Below are 23,894 nucleotides of genomic sequence, written 5' to 3' on the forward strand. Positions count from 1 at the left end.
CGTTAGACCCATCGCATGGTATGGCATTCTGCGCTCAAGACCCCGCAACCGCTACGCGAAGCAGCTTCGCGCCCGAATAGAGATTAGACGTACACTGGTATTCAGAAACCCTCCAAATGCACTTATTGCAGAGACACTATATCAGGAGGGCTCCAGTGAGCTTCAGGTCGAGGATTCTGCCATGACCATCCAAAGGGCCGCAAGTATTTTTCGGTCTTGGGAGGACCTCACACGAATAGTCCGATCTTCCCAGTCCTCGGATGCTGAATAGCAGGCTCGCCACCTTATTGTAAGCGCTTCTATAAGTATGACCAGACTGGTAGTGTTTTATAATACTTAGACAGCAGTTTGATGTCAAATAATATCCCAGCATACTAGTGACGCCATGGGATGTCTTGCAAGGGCTAGTAATGCGCCGACCGTGACGTGCGGGTTTGCATGGGTCACGGGACCTTATTTGCTTCGTACCTTTTTGCTGATGGTATAACTCGCATATTCTCGCCAAACCCTTGGGCGCTATTTCACACGCGCCGCAACCATCAGACAAACGTGGCTATCCTGTCCTGCCAGTCAGTTCCATTCCTCCGGTGCACACTTGTCACCTTGCTCATCATTGCCGTAGAAAACAATGAACGCCGTCTCCCTGTCACGGTTGGTTAATTACCGCTTTCGCATGAAGTAAGAAGGTTTGCATTATCCACTCTGTCCAAGAGAGCGCCCTGTTATTCTGTGGCTCCACGTCTCTTCGTGATGCGCAGTCAGGGGTTAGTCGTTCCTGCCCATGACAGCTGCCTCATGAGGCGATCCAGGTATTTGTACTCAATGCCGCCTCCTTCCTCCCTGCTCGCATGCAGTCACTTCTCCCGCTGCTCGTTTTCTCATCCTCCCTCGGCCCCCTCCCAACAACTGCTCGGGCCATCTCTGCACATGTATCAGGAACGTTATTCCTGTGCGCCGTGGACTGTGATCGAATGCCAGATAGCACGTGCGACGAAACGGGATGTGCGGGCGCATCGCTTCCGAGTCGATCCCTGTTGTTTGCAAAAGACGGTGACTTGCACTCCGCAGTATGCGACGGATGCATGGCAGGACATCTACCGGCATTCACGTCGCAGTATAACGCAGCAAGTGAGTAACATCGTATCCCACATGCTCTGTCAGAGATACGTTTTGGACTCATGCATCATGGACGGATCAGCATTCGTGCCGGTCAGCATTTTTTGCCGCTTGCCTCCACCAAATTCGAGATTCTTGACGCGCCTCCCTTCCGGATTGGCTGGCCAGGTCACTGCAACAGATCTGTATGGCCACCTGACGTCCGCTGTGAAAAGCATTGCACATTGCAAACCCGTAGACGCTCGCACGGCACCCAGCCGCCACTTGGTTCTGGGGCAGACGCATGGGAACGTTCTGCTGCATTCTTACGCGGCGGCACTGTTCGGATGTGCAGTGTGTACGTGAGTGCGTACGTATATGTCAAGCCATTCAACACGAGACGATACCAGAGTTGACAGACTCGCAGAGGAAACGTCTCTGGCAATGTCAAAAACAGTACCAATATCACCTCACCTCTCTCTGCTTGCTCTCAACCACACAGCCTCCCTGACGGCGGCGACCAGCGCGTCCTCCGCCGTTCCCGTAGGCGCGATCGTCGGAGGGGTGGTCGGAGGAGTAGTCGGTCTCCTCGCGATCGTCCTGCTGGTGGTGTACTTCTACCGACGACCATCTCTACGTGCCCGCCGCCAAGACGAGGAGCTATCAGCGCGCATCGACCCATTCCACGTGCCGCCGAATGTGGGCTCCGCCGCCCCCTCCACGGTCGCCCTTACGCCGGCCGCGACACAGCAGCAGCCCGAGAAGGATCCGCACGACCGGAGACGGCGGAAGCGGCGGAAGCGCACGAAGCCGCAGGCACAAGCCGCAGAGGGCCGCATCGATGCGTTCGAGCTCACGGACACGACGGGGTCGACGAACCCGTCGAGCAGCGGGAGCGGGAGTGGGAGTGGAAGTGGGGCTGGGAGCCAGCACGAACGGCTGCGCGGGCGAATCGAGGAGACGGAGGGGCGGATCCTGCAGTTGCAGCGGACACGTGTGCGCTCGAGGGAGCTGGCCGAGCTGCAGCGCGAGCTGCGTACCCTCAGGGAAGAGCTGGAGCGGATGCGGGAGGCGCAGCGCAGGAGGAGGGAAAGGGAGGCTGTAGATGAAGCGCTGCCGGAATATGCGGAGTGAGCAGCAGACAATCGATGATGCTTTACGGAACGCGTGGGCTGCAGCTGAAGCCCTGAATGTTTGACGCGTGACGCGGACGCTTGAGGCATCGTGTCTGTGTGAGCGAGATAGGCCCGTCTTGGCTGTACGCCCCTGGAGACTGCTATACATATATAATGATATGTATCATGTGTTCTAGATCTAGTTTTTGCATAGCACCTTTACGATAGGTATACACTTCATGATCAGTGTGGTCCATCCGATACTAAGTATGATATTCCCTGGTTCGAGAAATGTGTGCACTCAATCTCGATCTCGATCATTTCGCCGTCCCCGATCTTGTTCCACCATGCATGTTGTCGCGTCGATTTACCTCATTCATTATCTCAAGATCTTGAGGTCTACTCCCATGCTCATGACGGTCGCGCGTCACCATAAGCCGTCTATTCCGAGAGAGCGGGATACAGGCCACGAACGTCGCGACTTCCATCTGATTCACGTCGACGATATTATGGAATCGCAATACGCCAAGTACCGCAGGTGGTCCCACGTTTTCGATATCGGTGTCCCATATACCTCTTTGTAAACATCCGGCGCTCTGGCCCAAACCTCAAAGGGTAGTTCTCTTTCTTTATCACGCCCATAAGGGAACATCATAACGGCTGTGCTTGCGATCTGCAACTCGTACCATGGCACCGGGGTAGAGCGTGCGACGACAGATTGCTCCCAGACGACCAGACGAGCGACAGCAGATGTGAGCCATTGCTTTCATTGGCCCACGCGAGGCTTCTCGGTGATGTGCAACAGTCAAGGCCACGTATATGACGACCGGGGCAGCTTCCCAAGGCATCTCTACTTCTAGACCCCCGGCCGCATACTAGCCCCTTCCCATGCGTAATGCCTCCGACGCCTAATCAAGAGCAGCAGGTTGTCCTCGCGCATTTCCGTGCGCACTTGGAGGAGCGCGACTTGATACACGATGGCGATACCATAGGCACTGACGATTGGACGCTAACGTGAGTGCGTCATGACTTCTGCATCTGGGGGTTGGCAAGCTAACACGGCGCCTTATCTTGCCAGCCGGTTTCTGCACGCGCGTCAATTCGATGTCGAGGCAGCGGCCAAAATGTGGGCCGACTGCCAGCATTGGCGCAAGACGGTGTGCGGCGTGGGCATTGACGAGCTATACGAGCAGATGAACCCCACGGATGTGCGTTGCGGCCTTACATTTGGCGATTTGTGACGCTCATTAGAGCATCGTGCCCGCTGTATGGCGCGCCCAGTTCCCAGAACGGCGCGAAGTCTTCCAGTACTGGCCGATGTGGTTTCACAAGACGGATAAGGAAGGGCGTCCTCTTAGCATACAACGGTATGGCAAAGTAGATATACCGGCTCTATACAACACCATCACACCGGACCGCTTCTGGACATACATCTTGACGAGCGCAGAGCGCATACCGCGGGAAGTTGTCCCAGTTGCCAGTAAGAGAGCGGGGAAGCAGGTGGACGGCATCTTCTTAATTATCGACCTAAAGGGGTATAGGTGCGCGTGAATCCCGTTGGCCTCCGCGTGCGCACCACCACCATGACTACTGATGTGGTCGTAACACAGCCTGGGTCAGTTTTGGCAGATGAAGGGGATCGCTAGGGATGCCTTCCAGGTCTCGCAGGACTACTATCCCGAGATGTGAGTCCCGTGCTGCCCTACGTTGTGCTCTAACGATGCGATCATGCCTCCCCATGTAGGCCTGCAAAGTTCTTAATAGTCAATGCGCCTACGACGTTCACTATGATCTGGTCGGTGCTTAAGCGGTGGTTGGCACCGCAGACCCTGGAAAAGATGGACGTGTGTGGGTCCGACTACAAGAAGGTGCTGCTCGAGCATGTGAGCGAGGAGAATCTCCCCGAAGACCTTGGCGGAACGTGTCAGTGCGAAGACTTCGGCGGATGCATCTGGTGGAAAGAGTAGCGCTGTCAGGGACTGGTGGAAATGGGTGGTGCATCATACTACGGACACGTTTACTGATTTGTCACGGCAAATAGACATGAGCCAGTCTTCCTTTTGGGCTTTATTTCTATACATCTCGTCCGGCGTTGTCTCCAGGTCGTAAAACACTCAGTCGCTTGCGTTGTGCTGCCCCTGCTGACTGATGACGGGCGATGCGGAGGCTCAAACTTTGGTTTTACTACTGCGCCGCCATTCCCCTGACCAACTGTTGAATTGCGTTTATGCCCGTGGCCCGTTTGCCGCGAGATGAGAACAACTATCGTGTGTACATTTATGTCGTTTTTCTCCGCGCAACATAGGATGTCGCTGCACCTCGTTCTGGCTGCTCGTCCGAACCTCAGGTCTCAACTCGCACGCTGAGAGATTAGATTAGATTAGATCAGACTGAATCGAGTCACAACCGTACATGCGCGCGGCGTAATACTTAATCGCGTGTGTAAGTACCCTTGCCACCGCGACCACGTCTCTGCCGTTGTAAATTTTTTACACGTTCATCGTCCGCGCGCAGTTGCTTTTGACATTGATTTTGCCGCATGCGTAATCAAAATAAATAAGCTGGACATGTTGTACACCTCATGCGCGAATTTGTTGCTCTAGAGCGCTTCCGGCTCTGTGTAGCTGGAGACTCATTGACAAGGAAGAGAGCATCTATCGGCATGGCTCGAGGCATCTCATTATGCCCTTTTGAAGTACGTTTGACCATACCGAATATAGCGCCTCACATTGACACCCCCTACCCCTTATATTTGCACAGCTTTGACTGATACACCGACTACTACTAGTATGCTGTCAGTTCTCGCCGAGACCTTCTCGGGATGGGAGGTATTCATACAGCTCCGTGTGCCGACATTGGACTGCGCGCTGCTCCAATTCAATTTCCGTTTTGGTCTCATGACGCCCACATGGACAAACAAACAAGCACCGATAAGACATTACCTTGCTGAGGTTAAGGAATGCCTTGTGCGACCGTTGTCAAATTGGACGATGTCTCGTGCTCCGGTAGCTGCCGTCTAACGCTATCGCTTGTCGCCTCGTGAGATCCCCTTCTCTTGCCTTGCTCTCACAATCCCCCGCTATGTCTCATCCTCTCTTCTGGCCTGGCAAATATTACTGGTTTCCCATTGGGAACACGGCTGCAGTGTGCTACTCCAGGGATCTTGCTCCCGAAGAGCCGGGGAATATCCTCTTGCTTGGATGTGGAGATCCGAGGAATGTCTTGTACACCATCTACAATGAGCCTACGAACGGTATGCAATACCTCTACCCTGAAGGGAGATTTCTCAATCGCAGGGCTCTACTACTAGGAACACGTAGGCTTGACTTCACCTGTTGTGACTCAGAGCCAGCGGTGCTAGGTCAGAGCTCCATGTTCGCATTTCTGGCCTCAGTACATTCTGACACTGCGTAAAACAGCCCGCAATGTCCTCCTCCTGACGCTCGTAATCGATCAACAGTCCTATACGAACACTGTCTGGAATATCTTTTACCATCTTTATCTCGACGACGCATCACATCAAGCATTGCTCGCACAATGCCGCAAGCTCGTTGCTCTTGCAGACACGGCACAGCGATGGAGAGACAGTCCATACGGTCGCATCATCAGGTTTTGCAGCGATTATTCCAGGAACGAATTGCAGCGTCATTGGTCTCTTTATGCAGACATGCATGAGCTACCCGAGGCGCGCAAACGAGCAATCCGCGAGGCGTTCTCCCGTGTCGCTGAGTTTAATCTAAGCACGAAAGGTGTCGCGGGCGCCGCCCGCTCTGCGGGACCCCTCACGCATCTTATTCAAGAACCAAGCATATCGCTCTTTAGCCACTACTGGAAGACGGGAACAACTATCTTCGATTCCCCAGCCATCGCTCAGGCTACATTGATCAACCCTACGTTCGTCTATTCTCTCGCGGGCGAGGGTGGACATGCCTACCACAGAACCGAGCCGCTCGCTGGATTCCATCTTGCGGCTGTTGCCGGAAACTCGGAGAGAACAGTGACTATGATGGACATTGTCGAAGGCGCGAAAGCAGAGTTCAGTGATTGGTGCACCGCTTTCATCTCTCATCTTGCCTCGTCAAGTTCCCGCGTTCCCATTATCCGGCTCGTCGTCGGCGATGCCATGGCCGTATGCAGTTATCTCGAAAGGCACGGCAACTTGGAGACGATCCGTAGTACGACTCCAGTTGCTCAGTGGAAGACTCAGCCTATGGCCTTCAATAAAGAATATGCATCGGAAGGCTTCCCTGATCGCTTCAATGTGATCGACACATCCAATTTAGTGGACCATATTGACCTTCTCAACGTGCTGATCATTGCTCTGCCGCTTCTCGAACCCCCACCGCGACCATCTGTCCTCTACACGGAGTCCCTCCTGTTCGAAGGCCTAAACCCGACAAAGGACTTCGCGCGTCGCTTGCGCGCTAATCTCACTGTCATGTCGTTACTACTAGGCGTTACGCCGATCGATTACGTGTCTGGTTTCAGCTCTCGCTCCAATACGCACGACCTGATGTTGCACGCTGCAGTGGGAACGGACGCAGCACAGTTCCATCAGGTGACGACATGGAAGACTCCTTTGACAGGGGATCCCTACGCGTATCGCTGCGGGGGAGCAGCGCTCCCCCCCGTTTTTGACCACATCCAACTCGGTACATTCCTGTACGATCTCTACCACGCCCTCTTCGAGAAAGAGGATGTTTTCTACCTCTTGGGGCTCAAGGAGAAGCGGCGGGCCAAGGCACTCGCTCACTCCGATATCATACACATCAACCGTGAGACTTATGTCTTATTTCTGAAGCTCGTCAAAGGCCGTCTCTGCATCTCTCGCGAAGTGTGGAACAGGGTTATGCTTAGGTTCTGGGATCTCTTCGAAGCCGATCAGACACTGGTGATGGATAAAGTCTACGGGCAAGAATTCGTCACGCAGTTACATCTTCATCACGTCGTGACGCTGCCATTCCTCTCTTTTCCACCGCAGAAACTAGGTCGCTTTGCGGGATGGGCTTCAGTTCCAACACTTGTCCGCGTCATCCTTATAGTTCCCCGTGAAAGGCTATCGAAACTATCGGACATCGCGCAAGATAATCTAACCCCACCGCTTCAGTGTGATATCCTCGGGCCGGAGAAAATTAACTCCTTCGCATCCGTTCATGCTGCCTTTGGTCATGCTTACACGGCTGGGACAAGGGAGAGCCCACGTGTTTCATTCGAACAAGACCCGGAAGAGTGGAACGGTACATCCCCGCTCATAGTCTCGTTCATCCTTGCCGCGAGATACTTAGAATTCCAGCCTCATCATCTGCAGAGGGTGGCCTTATCCATACCCAATTTCAGCGGCTCCGCCCGTGTGACGATTGCCGGACATGGGGAGAGCCTCTGCATCCATAGTGCAGACCTCACCGACGAATCTTCTGTGCTTCTCGTGCCTGAGCGACATTCCCCGCCTGATCAGCCCTCAAGTCCTATCTCCTCGTCTTCTTCCCCCTCTGTCGTACACGGGGATCGCACTGAAATTGGGACGTCAGGGCGTGCAGTCGTAGCACTCGATGAACAGTGCGAACTCGTTACAACGATGACATGCACAGTGTCCATCGAGAACGAGGTGGTTCAGTGGAAGCTCGGTGAAGGTGCTCAGCCAAGCATTGTACAGATATCTCCTTGCACTATGAAGCTTACGCTCTGCGGACGTGTCCAATATGTCACGTATCCGTTTCCCGTGATTGGAAGCCAGAACCGGCTTCGCCCAGCTCGCAAATCACGGTACATTGAGGTATAGTGCTTGTTTCAGCTGCTCGGACGCATTTGATCATCATGTACAACGTCTAGGTCGTGGTTCCTGTATATGGGCCATTCAAACCCGAGGGAATGAAGTTAAATCCATTTCCCGTCATCGACATCGATCGACAGCTTGCCCTCTGGAGCATGCATCGCGTAAATCTGCGCTGCATGCCCTCTCTCGTGCTCGGGACCCCAGGATCAATCCAACGGCTTGATGCTCACGTTGGAAACATGATGTCCAATCGTGAGCACTCTTTGCTCCGAGAGGGCCATAAGGGAGATAAGGGAGATCCCATGCTAAATCTCAAGCAATCACTGTCAATCATTTTTTGCCCGGCGGACAGGGATCTTGAGGGCAGACCGCGGCGTCTTCTAGCACTGCTTGATGATGCTACCAACAACTTCGACACACTTATCTTCGTCGATACCTTCCATTACGACCTACAATACCACACCATCGTGTGCTCAGGCTATGTTCTTCCGACTACAGAAGAATTCATGAGCAGAATGCGTGTGCCGTTCGGAAGGTTGGTCGAGCTAGGTCGGATCTCGCACCTACGGCTCTATTCGGGCGGGCTGAAATTGTGGAAGCAACTGCTTCCTGCGTTGGCCGAGCGGTGCCGGTATTCTTGGCAGCACACCGATAAATGCGAATACAGGAAGAAAGGAACAATCCCGCTATCCGAAGAGAGCGACGAGGACCCGCTTTGCAGCTGCGGCAGGGGAAAGGATGTCGCATGCATGAACCGGAACGAAGTATGGAGACCGTTCGCGCCACATGTCACCCGTATCGCGCTTTCGCCCCTCTTCGCTGTCTCATACCTTGAAACTGTAGGTCGCCAACCGAGTGCTCACAGGTGCTTTGTATGCAGAGGTAATGGAAAGCCGAAGATTATGGCCTGTGGTCGCTGTAATAAGGTCCGGTATTGTTCCAAGGCATGCCAGAAGAATCACTGGAGGGAACACAAGACACAATGTGTTACCAGCGATGCATGAGGGTATCCTGGACTCTGGGCAAGGGGCGTTCGACGTCCTCTCCGAATATTTCTGTAATTTCACCTAGGTATTCAGGAACGAGTAGCCTATGTACGACTTCTTGTCGCGAACCCGCAACGACATCGTTATAAAGATTACGGTGTGATAAGTCATTCGCCTCAAGAACCAGGAGGTCATGTGGAAAATCCGCCTTGCAGGCGCAATGATGAGTAATCCGTGCCACGAAGACCGTCCCACATGGCCCGTATCAGTTCCTGCAGAGTTGCGTCAACACAGCATGTGCAGCGCAGACGCTGCGCGCGCGTTAACACAGTATGTCGATTTTGATGGAGGGGGGAGATGCATAGAATGTCTGCATCGACTTCACTTCGATAAAACTTAAACATAAAACACATGACGACTCCAAGACGACAAGTCCACTGGTCTATGCCTGACACCTGTTAATGAGCTCGTCTCGTAAAGAGCTCCTAGGTAGCCGCGAGCAAAATGAGCATACAGTGAGGGCAGACTGCGTTCAAGTTGGCAGGGCTCCCGTTATCCGGAGCCCGGACATGCTCTGAACCCCTTGCTGCAGGGTTTGTGTTTCCGATGGATACTCGGGTCGCTTTCTCCTGGACAATCAGAAGGTTCTGGCATTACTCCATGTTCGTCTATGTTCGTGCAATGTCCAGAGTCCATGCACACTATCTCTACTAGAGCGTGTCCAAGTTTCCCGGGAAAACTTGCCCTGTCTGCAGAGGTTAGACCCCGTATCTTGCGGGGAACAAGTTGGCCGCGCCTTTACTGTCGCCTGCGACAAGGGGCCTAGCATCGGCGCTACTCGACGCAATATGAGTCACGCATATCTGTGTTCAGCCATATTTGCAAGCACTGCAGCTGCTGAGATTCGCAGCAGTATGAATATTATTGTACACGGGTAAGGAACCCCATTTTCACGAAGGTTTGTGCTCATATAGAGTCACGTGCCGAAGGCCAGCGTAACAGGCGCTGTGACACAATCGCGTGCTTGTGACATATCGCGTGCAAGTATCAGGTCCAATGTTTACGAGAAGTGCGACTTGTGTCGTCGACTTTCACTAAACAGTTACCCAAGCTCTTGAATATCAGAATCTCCGCGATTTATACATCGTGATACTTTCAAGAAAGGTCCCTATCGACCTTGGAGAACAGTACGCGAGATCATATGGCAGTGCGTGCCGTCATTTCATTCAAACGAAACACTCCTCTCCCCAGACCAGTGAGATGTCCGTGAAGAGTTCTGTTGGGCCTGGCCGCAACTCGACAGGCTTCCGAGGTACCATCCCAAGTACAGCGATGGGCATCAGGCGCGAGCCTTCATCTTCAGGTCGAGATTCCCCCGATGTACCCGACTCCGAGCCGTCAGGAGAAGAAGACAACATCGATATTGACAATGATGCGTTTGACCGGCTGTACACAGAGTCCTTTCGAGATATCTTGGTTCCCCTGCGCACGCCATCTCCCCTGGGGCAGGCCCCAAGCTCGCCGTTTTCGTCACAGCGGAGATCCGGTAGCGTAACACGAACGTATGCGCACAAGCGAGCACGCCGCAACTCGAGCAGGACACCCAGGGACCAGTCTCCACAACCAGAGACCCGGGGTCGTACACGAACTGGGACCACGTTCAGGCCGACAAATCTCCCGTCTGGGCCGTCACGAAATAGTTCGACAGCGCGATCTGTCAGCAGAGGCAGGAAGCGCAATTCCACACCCTTTACCCGTGGATCTACAGCCGCCTCACGCGATGTCTCCCCAGATCTTGTTCCTCCGCCGTCTGCGAAGGCGCGATCGGCCAGCAGAGGCAGGCAGCGCAACTCTGCGCGGTTGGCTCGTGGGTCTGCGGTCGACTCGCGTGATGTGTCTCCTGATCCAGCACCTGCGCGCGCACGGCCAGCCAGCACAGGCAGGATGCGCAAACCTACGCCAATTTCTAGTAACAGTGCGGTTGCTTTGCGGAGCGACTCTCCTGATCCAGTGCCCTCGTATAATGCACGATCGGCAAGCAGAGGTGGTAGGCGCACTACAGCACTCTCAGTAGGCGACTTAGCACCTGGCCCTTCGCCTAGCGTAGCGCAGGGAAACAGTTCGAGGAACAAATCGATCAGCAGAGGCACTAGGCGTATGCCTGCCGCGTCCCCTGGACCCTCTGTGGCGGGCACGCGCGATGTCCCAACAAGCACTGCGCCGAAGCAGTCATCGCGGGCGCAATCGGCCAGCAGGAGCGCGAAACGCACACCTACAATGCTAGACGCTGAAGCATCCGTCATCGATACTGTATCCGCCCCCGTGAGGCTTATAGTGGGTAGAGTACCTACGCGCAGCTCGCTATCTGTTGTAGATGCCATCAACCAAGGCCTGAGACAGAAGGCAAGCGGAGAAGCACAAGCATCTACTACCCCTAGCTCCACCCTCCTCCAGTCCCGCAACGTTTCCCAGCCTCATCTTTCGGAGACACAAACCCCCATGAAGCGTCCACGTGGACGCCCGCGCAAGAATTCACTGCCAGTGCCAGTGCCTGTTCCTACGCTGGGGAGACGCGAGGGCCTGCGCAGTGCCGGCCTAGCCGAGCGCGATGGAGAGGTAGAAGAAGTGGTCGATATTCCCCAGGCGGACCGACAAGAGCCGGAAATGGTCGTCAAGCGTCCAAGAGGACGGCCTCGCAAACATTCGCTGCCTGTTCCAGGTAAGGCGTTCAGCCGTTATGCAGGTGTATGAATACTGAAAATAGTGTTACATAGCACCCACACAGACACAATCACCGCCAAAGAGGCCTAGGGGTCGGCCGCCGAAAAACAAGGGCAAGTCCAATGCTGGAGAGATGGAAGCTGCGGTCGCATCCGTCGCTTCACTGGGCTCTGCACCTGTAGCAATTTCTGCGCCCTTACCTAGGGGCGGCGCCTCATCGTCTCGGACGGAAGACCCGGTTCGTAGGCGTGCCAGCGGGAGACCGCCAACGGCGTATGTGTCTGTTCCGAAGCCACCAGCAACATCGGGCTCCGCAGACGTATCCGCCCAGCCACGCACGTGCTTATCGAAAGATTGCGATATGGTATTACCTCCCGCGAGCGAATACCCGTACCCGCTCTGCGTTCCATGTGCAAAGCAACTGGGTGCGCGTTTATATCAGCATATCTCGAATAGCTCTGTCGCAAAGGCCAGTGGGTCAGGCTCCGGCCCATCTGCGTCCGGATCGCCCGATGTACCCTCGGCTGCGTTCGCAGCTGAGGTGAGCGCGACCGCGGCCACAAGCACTCCCGCAGCCGCGCGCGGAGAACTTGCCGCGACCGCTGACGCTGAGGCTCGTGTAAGGCCTACAGCAGCTACTTCAACTTTTCTGGGGAAACGCAAGGCGATCATAAACACTGCTGAACCGTCCGGCGGCGGATGGTGGCTGGACCCGACAAGTTTAACATGGCGTCGCGCTGAGCCGCAGAAAGCGCCTGAAATGTCTCTGTCGACTAGTGGGCCACACACTTCGACCGCCACCAGCTCTTCGTCAAAGACCCTCACCATGGTACCTCCGAGTGGGCCGTCGACGTCTGCTACGACACTAGTTCCTCCATCTCACGTTCTAAGTATCCAAAATGTCCAGTCATCCGACCAGCAGAGGCACTCTCTACCTAGCCCTGTCAGTCGCGAAGCGTCACTGGGTCCGATTGACCATATGGATCCTATTCATCCTTCATTTGCTACTCCTATTCCGAGTCACTCTCTTTTACCTGCCGATATTCCCTTCCAGGAGTACCAAACCAGTACCGAGCTGGTCAATGCACTCGCAGAGCGGTTTGTCACATTCAGGAATCCTACCCGTACTACAGCCGTGGGTGCTTCTGCCACTGCAAATACTACAACGGCAGCGCCTGTTAGTCAGCCAGCGGCACCACCTGTCAGAAACTATATTCAATTCAAGGGGAGCTATGCCGTTGTCATGAACCCTGAATCAATCATCGACGAGTCTTTCATTCGCCGAGTCGCAAACGAAATTGTATGGCAAAGCAAGATTCATATACAGTGAGTCACTCTTCAGTCTAAATTGTTCCTGGGTGACTCCATTGCACTGTTCGCATCTCACGAGGTCTTCGCTTTCTTTTGCCCTAGGTTGGATCGGAACCATACCATCGTCATCCTACGGGGACAGTCTGCGTCGATGGAGATGCCATGTCTCTGCGATGCAGATAAGCACGGGAAGCCGGCCACGTGCGGTGGGCACATGAAATTAGCCATCACTGAGACGAAATCTTCGCAAGTCGTGGGCATCATGAAGGGTATGACTGTTTTTGTCGAACTCGTTCACTAAAATCACACGCCAAGAATTGGGACCATTGGAGCAGTGCAAGGTTTGCTTCGTATGATCTACCTTGATTCTTGTTTAAACCCATGAGGGGACAAGCTAAAACTATGTTACACACACGCCAAATGTCTGTCTGCCAAATGTGATATTGTCTGCGTGAATGACTATTGTTTGTGTACCCATGTGCATACAAAAAGCAATTCATGTTTTATGTGTGGCGACATACATCAACCAATGCATGATTTCAAGCAGTGTAATATTTCTACAGTCAACACAGTAAAACCGAACTACGTATAACGACATTGGTCGGGGCAGGGTCATAGCGGTGTCGACTACTAGGGCTTACACTGCGATTTGTGTATCTTCCAGTGCTTTTTTTGACATTCCCCAGAACAATAGCGCACCTTCTTGCATCCACTGCAAGCCCTGATCTTCGGCTTGCCTTTGCCTCTGCACACAAAGCACCTGTGAGCGTCAGGATCACGACCAATTGTCTCAAGGTAGGAGACAGCGAATAGCGGGGATATAGCAATCCGGGTAACATGGGGTGCAAATGGTCTCCATACGTCAACCGCCTGCATCGCTTCGGTATCTCTCCCTCTGCCGCAACTGCATAGCGGATCCAGCTCCATCTCCTCTGTCAACGGAATTTGTCCTTGCGATCTATATTCGCAATTGGGACCATGGGTCCACGACGTGCGGCATCGCTCAGCAAGCGCAGGAAACAGCTGCTTCCATGCCCGCATTTCTTCGCCGAACACTGCTACGTCGACCATTCTTCCAGGCGTGATCAGGTTGCAGAACGGTTGTTCCAGTCGACGAAGGAGGTGTGAGGTTAGAGGCAGTACAAAGCCATCGCACACGACAGTGTGGCAATGCATATCATATTTGATATTATCGACGAAAATGACTGTGTCGCTGTTTTTCGTGGTATGATCGCGCAAAGCGAACAGGCGACAAGGGGGGCCTTCTTGGATACCGGATGCTCGAACGAGGATGGCATGGATGGTGTCCTTAACATACATCAGTATATCCTCCTTATGCTTCTTGCGCAGAGACCGTTCCCTTTTGGACATCATTGAGCCGATGTGTGGGTTCAACCAATCTGCCAGTTTCGAGGCCTTGGTGTCGAGGACAGGGAGGGTAGATAGATTTAGCCGGTGGATGCTCCAGAGATCCAGAGTGCCCTGGATTGCCGCTACAGTAAACGGATTGAGCTTCATGCCTTCCGGTTGAAACGGTCCGTAAACTGGCACGACAACCTAGGAGATATGAAGTTTAAGATCGGATATATCATGGTAGATGATCACGATGCGGATATCAGGTACTACAAGACATACCTCGATATATAACGACTTGCGTGCCAGACGAAGCTTATTCTGACCACCGATGACGGGGAACGGATACATGACGTCTTGCACCCGTCCATCCAGGATGAGCCTCATCGTAGAAGGGGACACCTGCTTGACTGTTGGCAGGGCACCTGCAGCGAATACACGCTTTGCATCTTCGTTTTCGATGGATATACGCGACGTAAGCGCCGAAACTAGCTCACATTGTTCGTCGAGTCCAACGACAACACGATTAGATCGTCCAAGCTCTTCAAGAACGGTAACGTCCGGTGACTGCGGAATGTCCGACGCGCCAGCCTGGTTCCTCGCGGGTAGAGGGTGCTCAGGGAGAACAAAGACTGCGGATTCGTCCATCAGTCTGGCTTCATGAATAATGAGCATAATGCCGAGTTTCTCGGTCAGCAACGATGAGGCGGGCGTGCTGCGAACCGAGATTGTCACTCGGAGTTGATGAGGGGGTTCAATGTCCGTGAGATACCGCGATGCCATGGTAAACGATGCTACGAGGGATGATGTGCCACTCCATCCTTCTGAGTCCGCCTCGAACGTGACCCAGGGGCGTGCCTTCGTTCCCATTGGTATAGCGCGACCGAAAGCCACATGGACAGAAGAGAAAATGTTATGCGACCATTCGCCCCGGATATCGCATTGTAGCAAAGGTGTGCCGAGTTTATCGGAAACATCGTGGAGGACAGACAATTTCTCACGTGGAATTACGAGGATGACTCGGACTAGAGCAGTGACAGATCGCCAGTCCGCGAAGCGGCCGACTCGGGGCGCTTCATCGAGCATGAAGGGAAGCGTATACATCCCGTGACGATGCAGATGCGCATGAAAGTCCTGCAGGTTGCAGGAGTCCATCCGGAGTGTCTGATCCTCGCTTTGTAGGTCCATGAAACGGTCCATCACCTCTAGCCATTTCTCGCGAGAGATGAAGAGACGATCCCTCACGAGCTTCAGGAACAATACGAAGCTCTCGCGTGTATAGTGAATGATGTTGGACTTTGATATGGCGTTCATGACGTTTCCCTGATTGAGCCGCCAGAAGTGCCTTGCGTCTTCCTGCTCGAACAGGTCGTGGTATATGTCGTACAGGAGCGTACCAAGCTGGATACTATCAAACGTGGGCGGCAGGCATCCTCCTCCACCACGAAACGCATACGCGTCTCCAGATACAGGACGCTTCCAAGTGGTCACCTGTTGGAATTGAGTCGATGTTTCCTTTAGAAGAACGTATAGCATTAGCTCGTGCGTGTTCGATCGCGAACTGAAGCCTGATATGTAGTCGATTGGCGTGACACCCAGGAGTAAGGACATGACGGTAAGATTTGCGTACAGTCGCTGGGCGAACTCCTTCGTCGCATCCTCCCCGCGTACGAGCAATGACTCCGTGTACAATGCGATAGGTCGTGGAGGTGGTGCAAGGAGGGGGGTAGCGGCGATGACAACGTTCAGGAGCCCGATATGGTCGTCCAAGTTCGACGTGTCAATGACGTTGAAGCGGGCGGGGGCCGCTCTGGACACGTACTCTACCTGGTTGAACAAGATCAGCTGCGTCTTCCACTGCGCGACGGGCACTGTAGTTTCGAGCGTCCCAGTCTCGACGAAGTCATGTAGGGCGCGACATGCGGCCATGGCTTCGGCGAGAAAGAAGCGGACAGTAAGAACGCGCGAGGAATCGGAGACAGCAGATGAGAAGGCTGTGCACCAGTCGCTGAATTCAGCTTTGGCGGCTTTGACAACGTCAGAGACGGTGATTGACCCCCACGCGTTGCCGAAGAGAGCTACGAGATGGAAACTCTCCATCGGATCCGTGCCGTAGTGCACCGCGCAGCCCTCGCCAGCGAACGAATAAGCAAACGTAGGATTGAAAAACTTTGCGGCCTTGATGAGACTTTGGTCTGAGAATGTAGTACCCGTCTTCCAGTAGGAGTTGTACTGTCGCGACGTGACGTCCACCGCTTTGAACATAAGGGGGCCCGCGCCGCGTGCTGTGCTCACGTTTTGCCCGAGCCGTTGCGCCTGGGATTTGGCAATCTGTGTGAACTTGTCTCGAATTGGTTTGACCCGCGAGGACGGCAGGTTTGGCATGTCGGCGTAGAGTGTCCAGTGGCGCCGCAGCTCGGATAGGGTGTATTCCGTACTCATCCCGATGAACTGACCATACGGCGATTGCATCCAGGAATTGAGGCTATCGGACAGTTGGATGAGCTTCTTGCATTGGTCTACCAGGACCTCACGCGAGGCTTCGTCGATGTAGATGTGGAAGAAGATATTCCAGATACTGCTCGTATAGAGCTGTTTGTCCGCAACAAGCGTCAACAAAAGGACATTGCGTGCTGAGTTGCGGATGAGAAGTACATCCACGGCGCAGGAGGCCCCCACTCACCTAGAACTGCCGGCTCGAAATCGCAACACGTGAAATCAAGCGCACGTCTCCCTACGGAGTAACATGTTAGTTACATCCAAATCAATGTTGCTCGATGTGAACAAGTACACACCTTTCCGAGGCTCAGAGAAAATAGTGAAAAGAACGCTTCGTGGGTCGCCGCAGCCCAACAGAAGCACATCTGCGGGCTCCTCTGGCGGGATGTCTCTCGTCAGGCATACCGCAGGTGTATTCCCGAGGGGATAAAAGAAATATTTTCCCGGATAGACGAGCGGATGTGCCATGGCTAAACGGAATGTAGCGATAAGCGTGTGAGTTGTAGCAAGGACTGGAGCTGGGTAGGCTACATCGAGGCTCAAGGTTCATAACGAGGATGAAAGCGCCGTTCGGCAGGGCCCGAAGTTTCTGAAGTAATAGATTACACCAATATAGACGGATACAGAGACACCTGACCTCAACGTTGGCCTTTAATGGCAGTTTGTGGGCGCATGTGTTATTCAAAAGTATTCTTGCCGCTACAACGTGTTCGGCGCGTGTACGCCATGGTTCCCCCTCTTTCCCCTAAACCGTCATGTTGTGGAGGCAATTTTGATGACAATGATGACAATCGAAGGTAGCGGTAGCACGTCACCCCGAGGTGCCGAGCGCCATTATGCTCCATGCCGCCTATCTGTACTTCAGTCTTGATCCCTGCCAGAAATCTAACATGTTTGCCGGTTGTATGGCCCGGCGCAGACCGCCACAGACGCTCTCTGGCAAGGCTATAAGACGGGACCGAGGGCAGGCCAGATCCTGAGCGACGACCCGTTACCGAGGGCTCGCCCACCTGTCCGCGATTTCCTTCGTGTCTTATGCTCCCGCGCAGCCCGTCGTCTGAGCCCGTTACTCACTTTGCTCGCCTGTGCGGTCCGTGCGTCCTCCGACGTGCGCGCGGCCGCGTCGACGCTATCCTGTCGACAGCGGCTGTCCGGGTGGACGTGGAGCGCGCGCACGGCGAGTCCAAGGTCATTGCATGGTGCATGGTGCATGGTGCATGGTGCATGGCGCGTAGTACGTTGCTGACAGTGACGTATTCCGCGGGCCCTGGGTACGGATCGGTGAGCCATCGTCCCGAAGTCTGGTCGCTCGCGCACTCACTGGTGCCCTGCGGACAGAACCGCTGCTCTGGCGTCGCGCCCTGTCTTCCGTCAGTGCCGGTCAGCATCGTCGGGTCCTTGGTGCGCTGCTCACCGCTAACGCGTATGTCTGGCTCTTGCACACAAGATCGCCGCACGGGCGGCGTCTCCGCACGACGGTGTGCACGACGTCGGGGCACCGGTCACATCCCGGCCTCACAGCCGTCTCGTCAGCGTACAGTCCAAAGTCAGGCTGCTACCTCATGACCTCGGTGGTTACGTGTCTGAGCCGAGCCAGCAATCCTCACCCACTCCTTCCACCCGCTTCTCCAGCCATGAGCGGATGTACGTCCCAATGTTTCTATAGAAAGCGAACCACAACATGCTAACCACGCTCTAGTTCGGTTTCTCAACCTCGTCCGGCCGTTCCTCCCGATTCTGCCTGAAGTCTCCTCGGCCGTCATGCTCCTCATCCTCCAGCGGTCCCCGCGATATTGCGAAGCAGCTGAAGGACCAGCAGATGGTGTGTACTTCTTCACTTGTAGCTCGATTGTGCGCTTACGGAATTCTTCGCGTGTAGGTTATGGCTGGCCGCCGTGAGGGCTCGATGTACAAGGAGCTGAAGCGCGTCGTCCTCACTGCCGCCGCTCTGGGAGGCACCATCCTCGGTCCTTTGTCCGCCACGGCTGACCGTGTGGGTGCGATTGGTAGCGGCACGGGTATCCTCATGGCCGTTACGATCGTCTACAGCTGTAGAGCTGTCTTCTCAGCCGAGACTACTTTGATAGCTCATCATATTGTTCTCTTGCGCAGACTGGGAGATTGGCATGCGGGTGCGCCCTGTTTCTACCAGGATCATCTATGAAGTGTGCTGTTTGAGATCTCCCCGTGAACGTAGACACGACTCCTTTCGTTGATCTGCTGCTAGCCCACCGACAAAGACTACAAGCGGTATCAATACCTGACACACCATTTCTCATAATCTCACATAGTTCTACGCCCGAGGGAATACGACTGACGTCCTATTCACCGTGTCCCCCACTGACGCGTCCGGTAGGCTGTACTCCCTGAGAAGGCGGCGCCAACTTTCGTTGTCGTCCGAGCTCTGGGAGGAAGATGATGTCGACCCGAGGGAAGAAGATCCCTGGGAAGCCTGCATCTGCTCCGTCTCAAACCGGCGTTGTTTGTTGGAAGGTAGTAGGGGAGGTCCAAATTGTAACGTGCGGGTCTCGGGCAATGGGCGCGGCGACGCGGGGACGAGTACCGGGAACCCATGAAATGGATGAACGTTTTCCCGCACATGGTTGGCGTCTTCGGGGATAGGGTGACGGTTATGAGCTCTCAGCCTCTGTCGGCGCCGGCGGAACAATAACAATATGCTCAACGCCATCAAACCTCCTCCAAAGCCTACGGCTGCCCCGACAATCATGTCTCTCGAGCTTAGGCGGTTTGACTCGGACTCATTGGTCGTCTGTGAAGGTTGTGTCTCATTGATCGTAATGGTACTTGCTGCTGCGGTCGTTGTAAAGTTTCCTACCCCAGCTATAGTAGAACTCTTCACCCCGGCCATAGTAGGGGCGATCCCAGAAGATGAAGCTATAGCACTCGAGGAGACGACTGATTTGTCATCTTCATCCAATAGTCTGGACAGGTAGTTGTAGCTAGTTACGGCCACAAGTTGAAAGAGAGACTTACGTGTAGATGGCGTAATCGAAGAGATGGACCGCATACGACTCGATTGTCAAGTTATGTGCTACTCCGGGAGGTAAAGAGGCCAGGCTCGCATTGACATACGTTGTGGCATTGTATACAAACTCCTCTAGTGTCTTGTCAGGAGTATGCAGGTAGTGTCCCGCTGGGATTCCGTCAAGAATAAAACTGAGATTCATATTCGTGGTGACTCCATGGTTCGAACTCCATGGTTGAATGCAGAACACATATATTGCTGTGCCTGGAAATTGAATACGGATGAGACGAAGAAAATGCTGAGAGGCAAAAATACTGATACCATTGAACAGGAGCTGTACAGTAGGTGGAAGTTGGTTGGGGTGCCCCGTGGAGTCATGCCAGGTATGGTCGTAAGCAAGTTCTGCACTCGGGTGGAGCTTACACCCGTTGCAGCCCGCGCCTTGTGTCCATCCATTACTTGGCGTGAAGGATGGTACCATTCCAGTGAGCTCGTCGCCCGACTGGTCGTCAATTGTGATGTTTCTTCCTGCGGAACAAAGCTGCAGCAGCAGCAGGGCGACGAGGATTGGTATCATGTGCTAGTGAGAAGACTCCACTAAACCCGATAGACGGACACGATAAGAAAGTGAGAAGCATGCAGTCTGTAGAGGCAGGGTCTACTGCGTGTAGGGGCTTTTCAGAGGGGATCGAGCTGCCTCCGCGCCTGCCAATGATTTGATAACCTGCCGACTACTGACAAGTAGAATCACTAGTACCCCGGCGGCGCGGCTACCGCAGTTGCTGGCTACGCACCCTTGAACATGATGACACCATCGTCGATGATGAAATGCGGGAGCGTGAAAGAAGCGCGAAGTCAGAAATAGCTTGAGCAAAGCAAGGTGCAAGTTCGTAATGCGCGCTTAACGTGACTCCGGTCCTGGTGGAACAACAGCAGAGCCACTATCAAGGTAAAGCAGAAATCTGGCTCTGCTATGCGATGAAGCCAATGTCCATACGTGATGGAATACTAGGTGTCGGCGTTTCGTGTGATGAGTTCAGATTACAGGTAAGTGCAAAGTAGTCAGCTCCAGTAAATCATTTGCGATTGGGACAAGGGGATGGCCAGTGGTTAATTCTGAGATACAAACTCTCGTCAATCCTCCATGTGCCTGCCATGCTGCTCGGATCTCACTATCATCTCAGTGACTCTCATTTGAGTCGACTGCTTCGCGGCCTACATAGCATGCCATGAAAGTCGGTCGTTCGACCGGCCACACTCTCACTGGAGGTTCCCGTCCTCGCCGTCCCTTTGGAGGTCCAGCGAAAAAGACGATGCCGGCTCAACGGAAAGAGGTGCTTGAATCACCTGCATTGCCTTCTGCATTGTTAGGCATTCTTTCCCCTTTGGTAAAGACAATGAAACACAGTCTAGGGTGCAACTGTGCGATAATGATGAAGGTAAAACAAAACCCTGCAACTGCTCCGGCGGTCGAAAAACATTAAATGGTTTAATGTGCTGCGTGATGCGATAATCGTGAGGTGTAGTCTTGACTCGTCGTCGGTAGATCAGCAGCAGCATGCCTAGCACAAGGAGGCCGCTACTGGTACCTACTGTCACTTCTACAATGGAATCCACTGGCATGGTGCTTGGAGCGTTGGCTGCTGATACAGCAGAGGAGGATGAAGACAGCGGCTGCCTCAGAGAATTATGGGGACTAGCGGTAACAACACCTGTAACTTTGTTCGAGATAAGTGTAGAATCGAGTGGTGGAGTAGTACTCGACAAGATGGATGTGTCGTCCTCGTCTGGAGTTCTAAAGCTACTCTCAGTGTCAGCCGCAGGCAGGAGACGGGGCTCAACTCACGTGTATATTGCGTAGTCGAAGAGATGGACTGCGTGCGACTGGATCGTCAAGTTGTGTGCTTGTCCTTGGGCCAACGGAGCCAGGCTTGCATTTGAGTATGTTAGGACATTAAATTCGAAGTCGGATGACTTGTTATTGGGGATATGTAGGTACTGGCCGGCCGGCTCTCCATCAAGGGTGAAACTGAGGTTCATTCTCGTCTCGACGACAGCGTGTTCATTCCACCAGATGAGATTTTCTTGATGCAGAACATGTAGATTGCGGTACCTGAAGAGAGGAAGTCTGAAACATTTGTCTTCCCGTTCTATTCCTTGTACTACTAGCACCCATACTGGCGCCTGTCTTAGCGCTCACCCACAGGTTGAACATTATGTAGCTTACATAATGGGGTCCGTGCGCACTTTGTACTCGGCATAGTACCACTACGTTTCTTTGTTCACTAACACGACCACATAGACACGATGGTCCGTGCGCAGTCGGTACTTGTATAAGTAGTTGTACCATTAGTCGGTCGAACCCTAAGTTCGACCTGGTTATTCATTCAAGTCTCTGCTCCTCCTCGCTTGGGGTAGTGGTCATTCTCGACTTCCTCGCTCGATCTTCAGGACGACGTACTGTCCATAAGCCCTCGCTCGTCATCTACGAGTCAGGCATCGATATAGGAGTATAGGCCGTTGTATCAAAAGGTCGAACTTTCTAAGCTATGTTCCTAGTTTTACCTAGTCGAACATCTCATCCACCACCACGTCGAACAACGCAGTAAACCCGGTTCCCTTGGGACTACCAGCCCTCGCAGGATCTCCCCTTCTTCAGTACGACTGGGCAGACCGTTGCTTTGTCACCACTGCAAGAAGGACTCCCATCTATCCCCGAGGCGGCACCTGGGTTCGTGCAGAAGGATCCAACCCGCAGATCGTCGCCCATCAACAGCTCGTCAGCTATTACCAGAGACACCCACCCGCTCACCCAGAAGACGTATTCACCATCCTACGGATCGACGTCGAACCTACACAAACAGCAGAAAGTGTGCAGTCACCCATCAATGAACAACCACTCGAACTCCCTGAAGTTCAGTACGTCCCCATCGAGATCCTAGACATCGAACTACCACCAGCTCCACCCGCACCAACCAACACACCGGTTAAAGTCCCTATGGCAACATTCACTCAAGAAGACATCGATCAGCGCATCACTGTCGCTCTCGCAGCATACCAATCCCAACAGTCAACTGCCAACCGACCCCTTCGCCTTGACATCCCCGCTCCCGAACCCTTCAGCGGAAAGGCAGAGGACCTCAGACGCTTCGTCCAATGCATCCTCTCCTACTTCGTCGCCACCAACAACACCCGACTCAGCGATGAAGCAAAGATTGCCTTCACTGTAGCGCTGATGAGGAAGGATCTGGGGAAAACATGGGCGGATGCGTACTACAAGAAGTCGACAGGAGGAGTCCAGGTCTATTCCACTTGGGCAGACTTCGTCACCGCCCTGGAAGAGGCGTTCCCTGAGCACAGAATGCGAATCAAGGCACATCAAATCCTGATGAAACTGCCTGAACGACAGAAGGATAGGAAGTCGGCGCTCTCCCTCGGTAACTACGTCACCCGCTTCAAGCAGCTAGCATCAAAGGCTCAGCTCAAGGACGCCGAGGTCAATGGCACCAACCGTGTCGAGAACGACTACCACACTCTCCATGCCAACTTCGTCAAAGGACTCCCGAAGGAGCTGTATTTTGCGCTCGCAACAAGGGTCACTAGGGATCGACCCAACACCATGAAGGCCTGGTACGACGAAGTATGAAATGCTGACGCAGCCAAGCAGGGGGCTCTCGTCGTCACAGACACCAGGGACTATGGCGAACCAATGGATATTGACGCCGCTGCTGTCACATCAACCTTCGCCTCCACATCGGGAGGAAGGAAATGGGAACTAGGAGCCGTTCTCAACGAGGCCGATCGAAAGCTCCACAGGGACGGGAACCTGTGCTTCTACTGCCACATCAAGGGCCACAGTGCCAAGGATTGCTGCAAGAAAGCGGCCGCACGACAAGGGGGTGGAAGGCCGAACCAGGGAGGATCTGGGAAGGACGACTTCCGCGCCAGAATCAAGGCACTCTCCGCTGACGAGAAGCGGGAGCTGTACGAAGAGCTTACGATGGAGGATTTTTGAAGGGGCAGGGTGAGCCGACGCAACCACTGCCCATATCCGT

The 23,894-nt window shown here is 53.9% G+C and overlaps 7 protein-coding genes across 7 annotated transcripts; 6 read left to right on the forward strand and 1 right to left on the reverse strand.

Annotated features, from left to right (window-relative positions):
• Positions 1–1,539: 1,539 nt before the first annotated feature.
• POSPLADRAFT_1056450 (hypothetical protein) lies at positions 1,540–2,229 on the forward strand (the record flags this gene model as incomplete). Its single annotated transcript, XM_024480774.1, has 1 exon — positions 1,540–2,229. The coding sequence occupies one exon, from the start codon at positions 1,540–1,542 to the stop codon at positions 2,227–2,229; it is 690 nt and encodes a 229-aa protein (XP_024339895.1).
• An 876-nt stretch (positions 2,230–3,105) lies between these two features.
• Positions 3,106–4,177, forward strand: POSPLADRAFT_1141463 (hypothetical protein; the record flags this gene model as incomplete). Its single annotated transcript, XM_024485305.1, has 5 exons — positions 3,106–3,224; positions 3,289–3,418; positions 3,492–3,751; positions 3,821–3,895; positions 3,955–4,177. 5 exons carry the CDS (start codon positions 3,106–3,108, stop codon positions 4,175–4,177), a joined length of 807 nt encoding a protein of 268 aa, XP_024339896.1.
• Positions 4,178–5,291: 1,114 nt separating this feature from the next.
• On the forward strand, positions 5,292–9,119 carry POSPLADRAFT_1181158 (hypothetical protein; the record flags this gene model as incomplete). The annotated part of the gene is made up of 4 exons (XM_024488816.1): positions 5,292–5,463; positions 5,521–5,571; positions 5,630–7,983; positions 8,040–9,119. 4 exons carry the CDS (start codon positions 5,292–5,294, stop codon positions 8,985–8,987), a joined length of 3,525 nt encoding a protein of 1,174 aa, XP_024339897.1. The 3' UTR covers positions 8,988–9,119.
• Positions 9,120–10,229: 1,110 nt separating this feature from the next.
• POSPLADRAFT_1074355 (hypothetical protein) lies at positions 10,230–13,516 on the forward strand (the record flags this gene model as incomplete). Its single annotated transcript, XM_024482695.1, has 3 exons — positions 10,230–11,688; positions 11,744–13,016; positions 13,104–13,516. 3 exons carry the CDS (start codon positions 10,230–10,232, stop codon positions 13,300–13,302), a joined length of 2,931 nt encoding a protein of 976 aa, XP_024339898.1. The 3' UTR covers positions 13,303–13,516.
• A 24-nt stretch (positions 13,517–13,540) lies between these two features.
• On the reverse strand, positions 13,541–17,321 carry POSPLADRAFT_1046416 (hypothetical protein; the record flags this gene model as incomplete). Its single annotated transcript, XM_024479024.1, has 6 exons — positions 13,541–13,558; positions 13,701–14,558; positions 14,637–14,779; positions 14,852–16,987; positions 17,038–17,088; positions 17,150–17,321. The coding sequence occupies 6 exons, from the start codon at positions 17,319–17,321 to the stop codon at positions 13,541–13,543; spliced, it is 3,378 nt and encodes a 1,125-aa protein (XP_024339899.1).
• A 1,303-nt stretch (positions 17,322–18,624) lies between these two features.
• On the forward strand, positions 18,625–19,017 carry POSPLADRAFT_1141944 (hypothetical protein; the record flags this gene model as incomplete). Its single annotated transcript, XM_024485363.1, has 2 exons — positions 18,625–18,675; positions 18,733–19,017. Coding segments are annotated over 2 exons (336 nt in total), but the record flags the coding sequence as incomplete, so codon positions are not given.
• A 2,380-nt stretch (positions 19,018–21,397) lies between these two features.
• POSPLADRAFT_1140970 (hypothetical protein) lies at positions 21,398–23,485 on the forward strand (the record flags this gene model as incomplete). The annotated part of the gene is made up of 4 exons (XM_024485240.1): positions 21,398–21,685; positions 21,835–21,938; positions 22,062–22,078; positions 22,482–23,485. The coding sequence occupies 4 exons, from the start codon at positions 21,398–21,400 to the stop codon at positions 23,483–23,485; spliced, it is 1,413 nt and encodes a 470-aa protein (XP_024339901.1).
• Between the last annotated feature and the right edge of the window lie 409 nt (positions 23,486–23,894).

Source organism: Postia placenta (genome assembly GCF_002117355.1).
Source record: "Postia placenta MAD-698-R-SB12 unplaced genomic scaffold POSPLAscaffold_6, whole genome shotgun sequence".
Classification (NCBI taxonomy): Eukaryota; Fungi; Basidiomycota; class Agaricomycetes; order Polyporales; family Adustoporiaceae; genus Rhodonia; species Rhodonia placenta.